Raw genomic sequence first — 17215 nt, 5'->3', positions numbered from 1 at the left:
TGAAATAGTCCACTTGCAGGCCAAAGCATGGTCACGTATGAATACTACAATACTACTTGTCCCTGGCTATTCTGGCTGGAAGTTTCTTCTATTCCTTCTAGAAAGTACTTATGTGTGGAACCAGACCTTGGTGTTTCTGCTAAGGTCATGATTACCTGTAGACTTAAGGTACACACCACTCTGGTTAAACAGGAAGAAGAGGGTCTCCTCTGTGTGAAAAGGAGCTTGCTGTCCAGGGACTCCCATGGGACAAAAGTCATCTGGGCCTCTCCTTCAGAAAGAACCAGGCACTGTGCTGCGTGTGGCCCTGAGATCCTGTCACTTTGTCCTGGTCCTGCTCCAGACCTGTCTGCTGAACTGTCAGAGCAGAGCGAGGAGGAAGGAGAAAATGGAAACGGTGAGACCGGGTGGCCCACTGGTGCCCTCTTCAGGGCTTAATGCTATTCAGCTTGCAAACATCGGGATTCCACTGAAGGGCAAGCTGGTGAGGGTGTGAGAATCCCTTAACAAGACAGGTGCTGCTCACTCCACACTCCAAATACAAAGAGCGACCAATGGAAGCCAGGGGAGGGAGAGCACTATTTTTACTACAGCTCTACTTCCAAGGAGAGATACACATGACCTCAGATTGGAAGGTATTGGATGCAGAACTCAGCTGTGGGGTCTGAAGCTAGCCCAGTCTTTGCGATTACAGACCATTCCCTCCCATTTTTTTCTTCCAGTTTCTTCTAAGTTCTTAACTCCTTCAAAACCCCAAACTACTATTCGAAAGTCAGAGTTTTGATTCAAATGTAGGGATAACTCTTTCAAGTTCTTTTCAAACCTCTCTCCCCTCCCCAGAGCCTTTTACACCTTCTCACAGCTCACTATTAAACAACAGGACATTTCCCAAGCGTGTCCAGATACTGTTTAGACATCTTTCCTTTTAATGTTCTTCTGCCTGGATCATTCAGTTCGAGGAGCCGCCACTGAAAGGTTAGACTGTGTTTCTGCTGCCTTGTCAAATCTGTACCCATAAAACTACCTTAGAACTTGTAATCAATAGGAAGAATTATTAAGCAGATATTACCATGTCTGAAATAATCCATGGGCAGGCAAAAGCATGGTCAGGTCAGCATGCCAAGAGAGAGAGGCTCCCTGCTGACTATGGCTGCCTCTGATACCTAACGGGAACTGAGAACCATGGAATGAGAGCATCCTCCAGCACAGGCATCTGATGTGGCTGCTGCGAGAGATCCCAGGAGTGGCCCTGTCTCCTGGCTGCCCCAGGCCTCACAATTTCACCCTGAACGCTCAGTCTCTTTAGTAGTCAATGAGAACAGGAAAGCTGAAGGATGCATTGGAGGGAGATGCTGCGTGGTTACCATCTCTGATTTCACATGGCAGTTACCATGGTAACTTGGATGTGGAATGTCCCCCAAAGGCCCATGTGTCAAGCCACAGTCTCCGGCCCTGGTGTTACTGGCAGGAGGTGCAAGCCTCTAAGAGGCAGGAACTAGTGAGAGGTCTTCAGATGGTGGAGGCATCTCCCTAAAGGCAACGATGGAAACTTGGCCATTTTTTTTTCCTCTCAAGACAAAGACGGTTTTGCTCCACCGGGCATACCAGCCACAACGTGCTACCCCAGTACCAAGCCAGCAGAGTCAACTGACCGTGCGCTGAGACTTCTAACACTGTGAGAAATAAATCTTTATGAGTTGGTTATCGCTGGTATTTGTTAAAGTCATGGAAAGCTAACAGAGTTATACACAGTCTAGTGTTGATCTTTTCAACCGTGATAAGGAACTAAGCCAACACATCTTTGCTATAGCCACTAATTAAGGCAGGCTTCTGGGATGCCCAGGGAAGAGGCTCCTCTGAAAGGGCAAGAAAGCCAGCCTCGGGCAGTCGGATGCCTGACTTTGGAAGTAGAAGACAGTTTCTAGCTCCCATGAAACCTGAACTTAGCTGGAAGAAATTCTTTGATAATGAAATTAAAGTTTTCCTTTGAATTTTATGGGGCTTTCCTTAGCTTTCAGCAGAAGCCCGCATTACTGTGAAACGGAATGTACGTAGAAGAGAGTGCGAAGCATAAATCTGCTGCATGGCGACCACTGTGAAGCACGGGGCCAGGTGTCCACCATTCAGACCAGAAGCCAGAGCATCGGAGCACGGCTGGCGCCATCTAGGCTGCCACTTGTAATGTGTGTTGCTATATGTTAAAAGGGTTTGTTTATTTTATTTTATATGGATAAGTACTTTGCCTGCATGTATGTATGTGGACTATGTGTGCCTGGTGCCTATGGAGGTCAGAAGAGGGCATCGGATCTCCTGGGACTGGAGTTATAGACAGTTCTGAGCCACCATATGGGGGCTGGGAATGGAACTTGGTTCTCCTACAAGAGCAGCAAATGCTCCCAACCAATGAACCATTCATTTACATTTTGAAGCAGGGTAAATAAAATGACATAAGCAATGGGTTTTCAAGTCCTGGAATTATTTTGCCAGAGTAACTGGGCCTTGTTTGTCTCTCACAGCAATGTCTAGCCACGTCCACTCCTTCAAAGGGACAAGCATGCACCTGAAACAAATGCTTTCAATTTCAGTGAAAAAAAAAAGTAGGCTTCTCTTGGAAGATTAGGCTACAATGATAGACAAGCAGACAGGCAGACAGACAGACAGACAGACGATAGATGGTGATGGATGTTTTAGATCTTACAAGCTTCGTTAACATTCTGTCATTCGACGGAAGACACAGCACCATTTTTTAATGAAGGTCTGAGGACGATTATCATTATAAGGTAATAAATTGGGGACCAGCTCCAAATGGAAAGTGAAGGCACAAGAAAGTTCTGGGTTCCCTAGTAACACACAGAACTAACGCTGCTGTAGCTTCCTGTTGTCTCAATAGGCACTTTGTTACCAGAAGACTTTGCTGTCTGTTAACTGAATGCATTTTTGCATGAATAAGTCCAGAAAGCAACACTCTTGCTTGTTAGTTCTGACACTTACAAGTAGCTTTTTAATATTCAAAATATGAAGAAGAGTGAATTTACAATTCAAAAGAAGCAGCATAGTGCACAGCTCAGAACTACAGAGTAGCTTGCTAGGATATCACATTTGTTTCTCTCTCTCTCTCTCTCTCTCTCTCTCACGCACACACGCACACACGCACGCACATACACATACACATACACACTTTTGTTACTCCCAGATGATATGAGCTTCCATCACCAGGCAAAATTTAGAAAAGGTTATGAGCTTTCTGGAAGACAAATTAAAAATTAAAATCAAGAAATAGAAAAGGTTCTTCTGTGTTTCCTTCCTGCTTTGGAGTGGCTCCAGGAAGACCAGGAGGCTCAAGGCAGAGCGCGGCTTTCTGCAGAGAGCCACCTAGTGCTCACGACTATGAACTTGATTTTCTTCAGCCACAGGTTGAAAGAGAAAAATTCCAAAATCGCGAACAGATTCGACAAGTCATTATTTATGTTTATAGGAGAGTGCAAATGTCGGCTGAAGAAGAGTCCTCCAGATAGATTTTATTCCAAGGACTACTAGCCCTGTTATTAACCGCACTTCCTCTGCTTCTTCCCAGAAACCAGCTGGAGAGGAGTCTGAACTCCAGAGGGGAAACGCCAGCCAGCTCTGCCCATGGCTGCCCACAGGATGCCAGAGATCCACATGAATGAGTCCTGGCTGCAGCCAAGAAGCATCTACAGGGGAAGCTGGTAGCAGACTTTTGGTCTGCACTGGGTACCACAGAAGCATGTTTGAAGGGCATTACGTTTCTTGTTCAAGTTAAGACTAGCACAGGTAGTAGACTAGCTTTTTGTTTTCTCGTAGGCAAGTTTTCATTTACTCTACATAATCAATACACTCAGCTATAAATTAGACATGGTGACAGTTCCATCCTACCTTGCAAAGGTTTCAGGTGAGAGACACAGGTGCTGATGATTATAGGAAAAGGAAGGAGCTGGGAGAAGAAGACTGATGTGGCCCAGGCAGAGACAGCTGGATCCCAGGTCAATCAAAGGAGCTTGGTCCAGTGAGAATCCATTGAGCTGGGAAATCTCTCTTGGAGCCTTAGCATCCGGCCTCCTGGCATGGGGACGCACAGTTGGGCAGCTTCAGCTGTCTGTCAGCAAGTGAAGCCATGGATGCTCCAGGGTGTTAGGAGAATAAGAGAGTTGACACTGGGTCTGAGGTGAGAACTGGACCAGGTAATCTCTGAGGGGCTCTTGAGCAGAAAATCATTGATGGGCCACACACCCTTTCCTTGGAATCTTGTACCAGTAGAAAGAATTGTCTCCATAATTCTAGGTAAACCAAGTCTAGCCTGGATGCTTAGTGTGAATTAATATACAGTTTTATCAAGAGAAGAGTTAAAAGGAGGCAGAGACAATGAGAAGTGTAAGAGCTGATGTGGAAAGTGTGTGTGTGTGTGTGTGTGTGTGTGTGTGTGTGTGTGTGTATGAGTATGTATGTGAGTGTCTGTGTCTCTATGTGTGCATGTGTGTCTCTGTGTGTATCTGGTGTGTGCATGTGTGTATCTGTGTGTCTGTGTGTGTCTGTGTGCATGAGTGTCTGTGTGCATGGGTGTGTGCATGAGTATCTGTGTCTGTGTCTCTGTGTGTGCATATGTGTGTATGTGTCTCTTTGTATGTGTGTCTCTGTGTCTGTGTGCATGAGTGTCTGTCTTGTGCATGAATATCTGTGTGCATGAGTGTCTCTGTGTGTGTCTGTGTCTGTGTCTCGTGTGTGCATATGTGTGTATGTGTCTCTTTGTATGTATGTGTCTCTCTGTGTGTGTGTATGTGCATGTCTGTGTGTGCACATGCTCATACACGTGGGTGCACACACACGTGTGTGTGTATGTGTGTGTCTCGCACATGCACATACATGAACAATTCTTCTCAGGAGTTAATTTACAAAAGAAGTAGTTATGCTCTTTTCTTGAACTTAGAACCGTGACCCTGGTTAAGGAAGTTCAGTGTTGGGCTGGAGAGATGGCTCAGTGCTTGAGACCATTTGTTGCTCCTGCAGAGGACTCAGATTTGGTTTCCCGTACCCACATCACAGCTCATAACTGTCCATAACTGCAGTTCCAGGAGAGCTGATGCCCTCTTTTGAGCTCTGTGGGCACCAGGCGTGCACATGGTTCATAGGCAGACACACAGGCACAACACTCAGACATAAAATAAAACCAAATAAAGTTAGTGTTTAAAAGGGGGAGATCAGATGTTAGCAGTGCACATGTGACAGTATTTGAATGAGAGACAGCATGTTGGCTCATGTAGGCCCTGGACTAAAGCTCTGGGGGTTTCTCAGGTACCTGTTTTGGTCAAAGGAATTGAGAACAGTTGCTGAAGGAGTTTGTTCTCAGATGTCCTCAGGACTACCACCACATCAGCAGGGAGGGTGTCTCTGTTTTTCTCAAGAACCCCAGAAGCATCATACAGCACCTAGAAAACAGACAGCAACGTGTGCAAGTTAACAGAGGCAACTGACCATGGCTGGTGACACTGGCGGGCTGTCCAAGTAGTCACTGCCTAGCACTGGATACGAACTCACCCTACCCAGTCACACGAAGCCTTTTGACTACTGAGCACCAGATAAAAGAGAGATGCTGTACTTTGATGGGTCAGTTTATCTTAGCTTCTTGTCCAGTTATCTTTGAAGAAAAGGGTCCTATGGAAGATACGGCATATTAGAAAAACTAAATACCGATCGCTTATTGTGTGTGAAATGCCCATCCCCATTCTACTGATAGGCAAGTAGGAGCTGAACGAGGGGCTGAATGAGGTCAGGCAGCCATCATACTGGAGCAAATGGGCTTTGAGTGCAAGACTACCATGCCCTCACTGCCTCTCAAGGCATTCATGGAATCAGAGTGATCACTCAAAGAGTCTATGTGGTTCTTGGTTCTCAGCAATGTGAGAATCCAACATAGAGATATTTGAAAGGACCTTCTACAAATCCCTGTGGTACGGACAAATCCCTGGAATGGTGCAGTGGTTTGAATGAAGATGCCCCACATAGGCTCATATGCTTGAATGTTTGGTTCCCAGTTTGTGGTACTGTTTAGGAAGGATTAGGGGGGTGTGACCTTGATGGAGGAGGTGTGTGTCATGTCGCTGGGGGTTGGCTCTGAGGTTTTAAAAGTACATGCCAAGCCCAGTCTCTCTCTCTCTCTCTCTCTCTCTCTCTCTCTCTCTCTCTCTCTCTCTCTCCCTCCCTCCCTCTGCCACTGTGCTCTCTGCCATGATGATCATTGACTCCCATTATGAGACTTTAAGAAAGCCCCCAACTAGAAGCTTTTTGTTAAAAGTTGGCCTGGTCATGGTTTCTCTTCATAGCAATGGTAACCCTAACTAAGATCAGTGCTAAACAAAGTGGCAAAGAATTCACAAACCAGAGGGAGAGGGGTACAGAGTAGGAAAATGTACATAAGGGAAGCAGTGACAGGAAGAGAGGCACCAAGCATGCAGAAGGCAAGTGTCCTTTCAAGGAGAACACAAATATGGAAGATAATTTGGACACATTATGCATCAACAGAATGATTCCAAATGCCTTCCATCGACCCAACTGCCCACTTTCCAGATCGCAGGCATCAACAAACCTCCTGGGAACTGGTCACAATGTAATTGGTTTATCTGGGAGTGACACAGCAGTGAGCTTCAGACTTAAATTTGAATGGAAGCATAATACATAAACACTGGGAGTGCCAGTTCATGTGTTAAAAGCTTACCATCTGGATGAGTGAGATTGTGTTCTTTCTCCAGACATTTCTGGTAGCCCATAGACATGTGGAAAGTGCTAAAACCAGCCCTACTGTGTTATCAACCATCCTATGTCGGCTACACTTCAAATGACTTCAGAATGAGAACATTCACCATGAAACCCTTCAAAGACAGGGTTTCCTGTCAGTTCTGTGCTAGCCCTCGGGGCAGGAAGCAGGTTGTAGCTCTACAGGCCACCACATCTATAAACAGCGCCACTGAGGACATTTGGGGAATGTAATTAGAATCAAAAGAGAGCGAAGTCTGCGAGCAGTTTCATGAGCATCCCCACTGGGATTTCGTTGTTCTTAGATCCTATAACTTCCACCCCTCTTACCGGTCCAGCATAGTGCTGAATGCCAAAAGAGAGTTCCACTCCTTTGGGCCTCCAGAAGAACTTGCATCGTAGGTTGTCTTCAAATTTATCTGTGTGTAGAAAAGAGACTGGAGTGCTTATTCTAAATGGGACACCTCTCTCTCTCTCTCTCTCTCTCTCTCTCTCTCTCTCTCTCTCTCTCTCTCTCTCTCTGTCCTTCCCACCCTCTCGCTCTCCCCCACTCTCTCTCTTTCACACACACCCCAAGTCTCAGGGATTACTGCAGAAGAAGAGGGAGAGACAGAGCGAGCAGATGACTGGAATGAAAACAGCATTTGCTGTACACGACAGTGCAGTTACACACATGAACTCACAACAGTTCCAACATACAATCTATGGCCATGTCTGTGTCACAGATCACAAGACTGTACTAGATTAAGTCTCAGCATGGGGGAGGGACCTATGAAGTCCTACTTCTAGCTGAGGATGGCTACTAGGGGGAGGAAGAGCCAGTTTTCTTCAGGGATGCAGGCCTTGAGAGGCTACCTATGCTCCCAGAGATGGCCTCCCTCTCACACATATATAGACCTAAACGGACTTTAAAGGTGTGAGAGAGGAGGAGGACACACACACACACACACACACACACACACACACACACACACACACACACAGAGGATGTTGAAAAAGGAAGGTAGTGGTAGAAGAAGGGAAGAACTGGAACAGGAAGAAATAGGGGGTGGATTTGGTTCAAACACATCATATGCATGTATGAATATTAAATAAAATATTTCAAAATTTTACTTATGTGGCTTTCCATGTTGGAGAGAAACAATGGAATTGTTTGCTCTTTCAGACAAAAATCTGTTCCTCCAGCCAGACACAGGATAAGACTTGCACACCAGCCCCAAGCAGCTCCAAGCAGCCCCAAGCAGCCCCAAGCAAGCAGCCCCACTCAGACAGGCATGTCCCGTCTTATCTTCCGATAGCTGTTAAGATGCCACATTCCCCTCCTGTCTCTAAGAAATTCTAGGTGTAGACACCCAGAGCAATCTCAGACCCTGCTACAGAGCTTTGGAACATGCAGACAGGCTAGAAGGGCAGATAACCCCAGGTTTTCTTCATTTGGGCAATAGCAATATTCAGATAAGAGAAAACCATTGGTGTTGACAACTTCAACACCCTGAAGAGAGTCTCCCATACATCAATTTCCTTTTGAGGAAAGAGTTTGAAACTTTCTACTCACTCCCCACTACAAACAACTTTTGCATTATTGTGAACATGACTGAGAGCTCAGCATGAGGAACCACCATACCAGGTGCTAAAGGCATGTTAAACCTGGGGCTCCAGGCCCTACAACATACAATATAGGTAAAGAACAATGCTCATTTAAACTGGAGATTCTAAAAAAGAAGATCATGAAGGACAGGGAGCAGGGATAGGGCATGAGAGCATGGAATAGAGAACGTGGCTATGGACTGTCAAGATGGTTCAGCTAGTGTAGGCGCTTGCCACTAAGTCTGATGCCCCTAGTTCAAGCACAAGGTAGAGGGAGAGGATCAACTCTGATAAATTGTCCTCTGACTACCCCTACACACAAGATAGATAGATAGATAGATAGATAGATAGATAGATAGATAGATAGATAGATAGGCAAATAGATGATAGCAGATAGATAGACAGATGATAGATAGCAGATAGATAATAGATAGATAGATAGATAGATAGATAGATAGATAGATAGATAGATGATGGATGGATGAACGGACAGACAGACAGACAGATAGATATGAACATAGAGGACTTTAGATACTAGGAGAAGGTAGATATCTCTATTCAGGAGACACTAGTAACCTAAGAAAAGGTAGCTTTAGAAAAACTAAACCAGCAACAATGTCTACAGAAGAGAGGGCACTGTAAGTCTGGGAATACAGGGCCCCTTAGCTACCTGGGACTAGAGGTAAATAGGAGCCCAATGAAGACACGACACAGAGTTTGCAAAGAAAGATCACTTCTCAGCCTTTGGGCCAAGATAAAGTGTGAAAGGGAGAGTGGGAAGTGCTGACTGTGAGAACTAACGGAGAGGAGGTCTAAGATGATATATTCATAAGGAAATAATACATTTATGCTGGCAGGAATAGGAGGATGCGGAGAATTTTGGGGTGGTGAGAGATTTAAGCCGCAGATTCTATCAAGACATTGCAATTCATTTAAGAACAATGTTTAAACTTAAATTTGTATTTATGTGTCTGTGTATGTTCCTGCTTGTTCCTATATGCACTGCATGGGTGGGGACACCAGAGTAAGCCGGAAGACGGTGTTGAAACCCTGTGAGTGGAGCTAAAGCTGGTTGTGAGCTGCCTAATAGGAGAGTTGGAAACTCAACTGCATTCTCAGCGAGAGCAGAGTCCTCCTACCCTGAGCTATCTCTCCAGCACACCAAGGTCCATGCCCTTACAACCCCAGGTGTCTGAAGGAAGACGCATCTACCTAATGCCTTGTACCGAGTTCCACACAACACGTTTATCTTTTTTCCTAAAAGGTACTTACCAACCAAAGTCTGGTCTGTTCCTTGGGGAAATCGACTTTCCTCATCCAAAAGTGCTAGAAGGCCCAAGGGTTTTTGCAGGAACATGTCCAGGAGTGGGCGATTGTCTTCGTACTGCACGAGGGCAGCATCGACGCCTTCCTTTTTATACTCCATCTGGAGGAAACAGACCATGACTCTCTGGCCTGAAATGGACCTCAGAATCACCAGAGCATTTTAGCTTTGACTTTCTGGGTCTGGCCACACTGAGACTTGTGAGTGACTAGATGTGTTGGGGACATATAGCAGAAGAATCCGTGCGTCCCAGCCTTCATGCTATGCACGCAGACTGTGAGATTTACCATTGAGCTGCTTGGGGAGTACATTTCCATGTCTAGGGATTCAAGGGTATCTGCTTCTCCTCCCAGGAGACACCCCTCCATTACTGGGGATCAGACGCAGAGACAATGGGAGACGAAGAGGGTGAATATGGGTTCTAAGAACCCCCATCTTGTGCTCAGGGTCACCTTGTGTCTTTTTGGACACCAGTATAGATATTTGTCGTCAGAACAGGAGAGAATGAAACATACGCAACAATATATGTGGAAGAATTTTGAAGTAAGAATTAAATAACTGGAGTGTCGTCAGCTCCACACAAGCGAGGGAATACACCTTTCCATAGAAATGAGGACCGTTTTTTTTCCCTCCGACTAATTTTAGACTGTTTATTTTGACAGGATTATCTTGCCAGGTGGGTTTTCTGTAGCCGTCTACCTGACAGCCTGACTAACCAGGTTTTTGCTTCAAACCGTGCACAGCCTGGCTCTCCCCTGATCCACCCTGCCCCACTGCTTTAGCTTCAGAGTCAACCGCTACCTGCTCGAGAGCGAACACGTGCTGATTGAAGTAGAACTGGACCTGTTCGTTGGCGATATTTATGCAGAGCTGTTCAAAGGAATTCCTCTGGAAATCCTCAAAGCCAAAAATGTCCAGGATGCCCACATTCATCCTGTCCTCTGCACTACTGTGAGAAAGGAAACAAATCAGGAGAAGTCACATCTATCTCAAGACAATGAGAATCCAAGTCCACATGTCACCAACATCCAGATCCACTCAGGGAAAGGTGTCTCCTACCTCCTCGGGGACAAGTTTGAAACTTAAAATAAAATTCCTTTATTTCATTTTTGAAAATAAAAATAAATAAAAACCTTGACAAATAAAAGTCTTTAAAATCATACTCAGAGCCAGGCATGATACCTGTAAAGTCGGCACTTGGGAGGCTAAGTCAGGGACTGTGAGGAATTCAGGATCAGCCTATGCTAAAGAGGAAGACCCTGCCTCATAGAGAGAGAGGAGAGAGGGAAGAGAGAGAGGGGAGGGAGGGGGGGAGGGGGGAGAGGAAAGGGGAGGGAGGGAGGAGAGAGAGAGAGAGAGAGAGGAGAGAGAGAGAGGAGGGGGGAGGAAGGGGGGAGGAGGGGGAAGGGGGGAGAGAGAGAGAGAGAGAGAGAGAGAGAGAGAGAGAGAAAAAACAAAAATCTACTCAGATCTTCTCTACAGATCACACAAAGGGGCCTCAGCTTCTCCTACATAGTCTCCCATCTACGCACCCCTCTGCCCCGCTTCTAATGAGACTTCAGAATGTAACTGTCCTGACTCTTCTAAAGCCAGGGAGAGAGAAAGGAGTTGTAATAACAATAACAAGAGAAAGTCTGTGCTTTAAATTTTTCACAAAATGTATCAATTATTTCTAAAAATGCCCCGAGGAGGACATGTTAACTTCACTTTTACAGAGATGAAAGTTGGCAGACCCTTCAGTTGATGATGTAGACATCAGACATGACCCTGGTTCATCCAGCTCCCTGCTAAGCCTCCTCCCTGCAATGGCTTTCACTCATTCTCTTAGGAGTAAATGCTTCAACTCTCCTGTTTCCCAACGATGCTTTTTTATTTTAATTTTTTATTGGATATTTTTAATTTACATTTCAAATGTTATCCCTTTCCCGGTTTCCCATCCATAAACCCCCTATCCCCTTCCTCTTCTTCTATGAGGGTGTTCCCCCACCTATCCACCCACCCTTTCCTGCCTCCCTGCCCTGACATTCCCTTACACTGGGGAGTCTAGCCTTTAAAAAGTGAAAAAGGGAGCCCTTTGCCTAAAGAAAACCCAAGTCAACATAAGGTTCTCTCTTGCAGATTCTAAGAGACATCAGAAGGTGAATGATCTCCTGGGCCTCTGCTTCCGGGGCAGGAGGTGGGGGTGGGGGACTTGCCATATGTTTTTATCTGGCTGCAGGAGTGTGTTGATTCGATTCACAATCCAGCTGAACAGCCTTCCATAGAGGGCCTTAGACATGGCGTCCCTGACATCTTCAGCCCTGTCCACTGTGTTGGCTCGGACAATGGTCTCGCCTCTTGTGACCACACAGTGGGACGTGAGAGCCTCCTGAAGCTCTTCAGAGTTGATGCAGAGCACGGAGGCAGCTGGAACACAGAATGAGTATGATCCTAGACGTGTGGCCACCTCTTCACGCAGCCCACACCAACCAGCACTAGAGCATCCATTGTGCCAGGCTCCGTCCTTCAGACTGTCCTTCATAGCCGAGACAATCAAGCAAGGTCCCTAACTCCAAGTAGCACCTGGGCTAGACAGCACAGCTCACAAACTGTTCCGAAAGCTCCCTACAAGTATCTAGTAAGAAAAGGTATGAGGGATGGGTCTCAGAAGGGACAAGTGGCCTTTTATCAAATAAATTGCAAGAATACAGTCACAAACACATGGGATAGTAAAGGCCCTAAAAGAGCGCTACAAATTAACACAGAAAAGCTTTTGGTTTGGTCTGGTTGGCTTGGTTTGGTTGATTTGGTTTGGCCTGGTTGGCAGTCTGATTGGTTTAATTTTTGGTTTGGTTGGTTTGGTTTGGTTTGGTCTGGTCTGACTGGTTTGGTTTTGGTTTGTTTTGGTTTGGTTTGGTTTGGTCTGGTCTGATTGGTTTGGTTTTTGGTTTGGTTTGGTTTAGTTTGGTCTGGTCTGGTCTGATTGGTTTGGTTTTTGGTTTGGTTTGGTTTAGTTTGGTCTGGTCTGGTCTGATTGGTTTGGTTTTTGGTTTGGTTTGGTTTAGTTTGGTCTGGTCTGGTCTGATTGGTTTGGTTTTTGATTTGGTTTGGTTTGATTTGGTTTTTGGAGACAAGGTTTCTCTGTATAGCCCTGACTCTTTTGGAACTCACTCTGTAGACTAGGCTGGTATAGAACTTATGGATCCACCTGTCTCAGCCTCTTGAGTGCTGGGATTAAAGGTGGGCACCACCACAGATTGGCTAAAAGGTTTTTAGTCAATTATTTGGGGAACATTGACTCTGTAGCCTCAGGTCCTGTGTCCTCCTGTGCACTGTGGTTGTAAACATGCGGCATCATATCCAGCAGTTGCCTTATCTCTATAAACAATCCTCGCCCTTTCTTTCCCCATGATTGCTGATAGGTCTTACAAAACAGGCAGATGCTGCTTTCTGTCCTATGGATTCTCATTTCATGGGTACAAAAATGGGCCAAACTTCTTTTTTTTTTTTCTTTTTTTTTTTTGGAGCTGGGGACCAACCCAGGGCCTTGCGCTTCCTAGGTGCGCTCTACCACTGAGCTAAATCCCCAGCCCCAAAACTTCTATATTTCTTTAAAACAGGTAAATGGTTTTGAAAAGCAGCAAAGGTGGAGAACCCTGTGTAAAGTTACTGCAGACTCGTTTTCTGCAGAATAGCCACCTGCAGCACCTGCAGCACCTGCAGCACCTGCAGCACCTGCAGCACTGCAGCACCTGCAGCACCTGCAGCACCTGCAGCACTTGCAGCAGGGGTGAAGGCTGCTAGTCCACAGGATGACTGCTGGGAAATGTTGGCTAGTGGAACCTTCTAGAGCTAGTAGGATGAGTTACAGTTACATCACATGCTACAGAGTCTTGAAAAGCTGTGGACACAGAGGACACGTGAACTTTGACAAGGAAGCACTTAAGTATCAATTACCGTTTTCCAAAGCTTCGGGATTGGGAATCTCACTTTTATCAGTCTGGTGTTGAGAGGAAATAGCTGCAAACTCAATGTTGCCGATGTTCAAAATCCCAGCCAGAATTCTGTACACGGAGTGTACCTCCTGAAAAGGATGTGGAGAGCCATGTTCAGATGTCGTTAGCACTGCACCTGACAAGTCGCCCACCCTTTAGCTAAAGTACTGTAGTTGTCCATCACACTCTCTTCTCCCTCTTTCTGTACACACATTGTCCCCATTCTTCCTGAAGTTAGAGGCAGTTCTGTCACTAAGTCTTAACGACCAGACAAGTGGAATGATGTGCACCTCCTCGGGTTCCCAGAACCTCCTCGGGTTCCAGACCCTGTGGACTCGAGCACACTTGCTCTGTGCTTCCCTTCTCACTATCGGTGGCTAGAATTTCCAGCAACCTGGCCTCAGCCATATCTTTAGAGCAGCAAAGGACCGTGTGGAATGGAGCTGTTCTGCCACCTGGCATGGTGACCAAGAGGGAAATGACCTTTGTCCTTTAACTCACTCTTTAGCTATTCAATTAATCCCAGCTCCCAAATTCAGAATCAGGCCTTTCTGCAGAACTAGAGATTAAATGTTCCCTTGCCTCTTTGGGGTATAGCTTTTTATAAAATATCTCAGAGGGCATCCGTTGATGGCTTCCAAGGATATCTCAGAGGTGACAGGTTGTGGTTAGGCGTGAAGTGAGCATAGTTTGAGAGACTGAGTAGAAATAAATCACGACATTATGAGGTCAGAAGAAATAAGTATTTTGTCTCTAGTTCCTAGCACAGGAGTTTTCTAAATTTGTCTGGGTAAACAGAGCTTTGTGGTGGAAACAAGTGCCTTTCAGCTGTGCCTGTGTTTACGTTAATAAGGGAAGTTTTGTGGACATCTAGATAAGGCTCGAAATTGGAGAAACTGGTTGCTCAAGGGAGAATCAGTCTTAGGACTCATAGTCCCTTGATCACAACAAACTCTAGGGAGGGCTAGGACTCCAGACTGAGTTAATTACCAACGGCTAATCAGGTGTGTGTGTGTGTGTGTGTGTGTGTGTGTGTGTGTGTGTGTGTGTGTGTGTCTGTGTGTGTCTGTGTGTGTGTGTGCACACACAGACACACACAGACACACATGTAACTCCACAAAAACCCTAAACAGGATAAGGGAGCTTCCAAATAGGTGAATTCATGGGGTGCTAGTGAGTGGCATGTCCACTTGACTGCCCATTCATTTCATTCATTTTTTTTTTCATTTGTCTGGCCCTGGGTTGTAACCTTTACAATAAGTCTGCAGCCTTAAGGAAAATGTTTTCCTGAATTCTGGGAGCTGATGTGTCAACTAGTCAAGCTATAGAAGGTTCCTGTAACTTTAGAACCATTCAGAAATGTAAGAGGCCTGGGGCTTCCAAGTGGTCTTTGAAGTGGGGGCAGTATGGTGGGACTGGTCCCTTAGCTTGGAGCATCTGATACTAATAACCCTACATAAACAGATTTCATAGAATTGTAGGTCACTGAGTTGGCATAAGAGACTGATGGGGGATTTTAGAAAAAATAAAACCCATCTATTTGATGGCATAAATTTGAGTAAAATTCATTCAGGTTACCTAAGTCCTGTTTTCCTGTTCAAAGTTGAACATCCAGGTAGCATTAACGGATGGAACATAATGCATACTTCGTATAAATTTTACATTTCTCTATGTGAAACAAGGAAGCATCTGGTCGGAAGTTTTCTGAATTTTATGCTAATAGGCAAAACTACCTCCATAAAACATATTCAAACGCGCTATTTGATTTAATACTCTACACAGCAGCCAAGTAATGGGAACTGTCACTAGACCATTGATAAATACTGCCCCCCAAACAGAGTCTCCCTGTAGGCATTACTCAGCAAAGCCTAAACCCCACGCTCAGGCTGTAACACTGACATCTGCTGGATGCCTGATAAAGCTACGAAGACAAATGAGAATTCTAAGCCCGGCTTCTGCCATAGATAAGTACTGTTCTTCCAACTTCTAAACCAACGGCAAGATGTCATGTTCCAGACTTCAAGAATCACCATTTAATCACACGACTTAAAAGTGGCTAAGAGGAACACCTACCAAATGGGTTTTTTTAAGAACTTGCCTGGATTTAACATGACAGCTCCTCATTACCATGATCAATACAGGGCGAGTCCTGCCGCCTGCATCAAGCGACTCCCTACGGTGGTAGATCTGAGCGTCTGAAGCTGAGGCTATAGTGAGTTCCACGTCTGCCGTGTCTGTATCCAGCCTCCTTGAGGGGTTGTCTAGAACTCTCCTCCCTCTTAAGGAAAAGTGTAGTTCCTCTAACGAATGCACACAGTCCCTACCACACAATCCATGACTTCTTCCCAAGAAAAGGCTTCAAGCACGTTAGCAGTAGGAAGATGAACTCCAAAGAAAACGTCCACCTGAGAGCATGCTGTCAAGATGGGCAACTCGCCATGTTGCTTCTCTGGCCACATTCTCTTAATGCTATGCTCAGGGAATCGACAAAAGCAGAAACCTACCTCGGACATTCAGTGAGAACATTTAGAGTCAAACACCATGTGGATGGCTAGGGCTCCTTTCTTCAGGTCTCCTTCCTTAGTTCAGTGAAGGAAGCAGGAACCGGGCATCCAACCTCTTTTAAAAGGATTTAGCCTCAGTGTGCTCCCTAAGTGACATCTCTGGGATTTCCTACCACTCTGTTAGCCCAGCTTGTGTGTGTGTGTGTGTGGGTGGGGGGTGTCATTACTCATTCTTTTCAGATCTAGGAACCTCCCCCTACCACAGAGGTCAGCTCCCCAGTGCTGTGTCTATCACGAATGTCTCCACCTTCCCAAAACTTCTTGATCGCATGGGAAATCTTTCACTTTCCTTGGATTGTTTTCCCTCACTCATCACAGGAGTCTCAGCCTTTCCTGGGGAGTCTTACTTTTTTATTTATTTCTAGTCTCTAACCTTCTAAATGATACAGTGCTAAAACCTCAGAGTGGGATTTTTATCAAGAAGGCTTAAGAAGCCCTCCAATCGGGTCTCTACCACTAGTCATCCGCAGTGGGGGAGGGGAGAGGAGATCTCCACGGAACCTTCCTTTCTCGGACATCTAGGCAAGTGTTGTCTGGACGGTATTGAGGCCAAGTTCAAAATTAAGGAGTATTTAATGTGTCTGCTGAAACCATTCTGGCCTGGCTCCCGGGTACCTCAGGTCACTGTCTTTCTTGAACCTCCCTAGAAATTTACTTCATCTCTTTCTTTTCTCAAAATCTCTAATTTTTCCGCCAGTTCTGCCTCACACACGGTCTGGGGGTCAGCTGAGGATCATTGCGTCCTCCTCCTTGGCAGAGGCTCGTGACATCTACCGCCTTCAAAGTCAATGCATCCCTTCCTCAGGGCTTTCTCTTAACATACAACTCTTTGGCATCTCCCTTTGGAAGTATTACTTTGATTTGTGATACATTTTGAAGGAAGAAAGAATTTTTTTCCCCTGAACACTAAGGCCCTGAACTCTCGCCTCTGCGTTGAAGGACCTAAGTACACACCTACTGTATCATCATATGCAGCGGACAGCTTCATGCGGTTTTAAATA

The 17215-nt window shown here is 45.6% G+C and overlaps 1 protein-coding gene across 1 annotated transcript in view; it reads right to left on the bottom strand.

The window, feature by feature from the left end:
- The window catches only part of Myo3b (myosin IIIB), a 348212-nt gene that overhangs the window by 165548 nt on the left and 165449 nt on the right, over window positions 1–17215 (bottom strand). Inside the window, exons 16-21 of the mRNA XM_032901950.1 lie at window positions 13613–13739; window positions 11872–12082; window positions 10478–10625; window positions 9625–9778; window positions 7096–7184; window positions 5312–5441 (exon numbers count right to left, since the gene is read on the bottom strand). Coding sequence (XP_032757841.1) covers window positions 5312–5441; window positions 7096–7184; window positions 9625–9778; window positions 10478–10625; window positions 11872–12082; window positions 13613–13739 — 859 coding nt within the window. The remainder of the gene's footprint in view (window positions 1–5311; window positions 5442–7095; window positions 7185–9624; window positions 9779–10477; window positions 10626–11871; window positions 12083–13612; window positions 13740–17215) is intronic.

The sequence above is a fragment of the Rattus rattus genome, chromosome 5, assembly GCF_011064425.1.
Source record: "Rattus rattus isolate New Zealand chromosome 5, Rrattus_CSIRO_v1, whole genome shotgun sequence".
NCBI classification, from domain to species: Eukaryota; Metazoa; Chordata; class Mammalia; order Rodentia; family Muridae; genus Rattus; species Rattus rattus.
The sequence above is the reverse complement of the archived record's forward strand: the minus strand, read 5'-3'. Positions and strand labels throughout refer to the sequence as shown.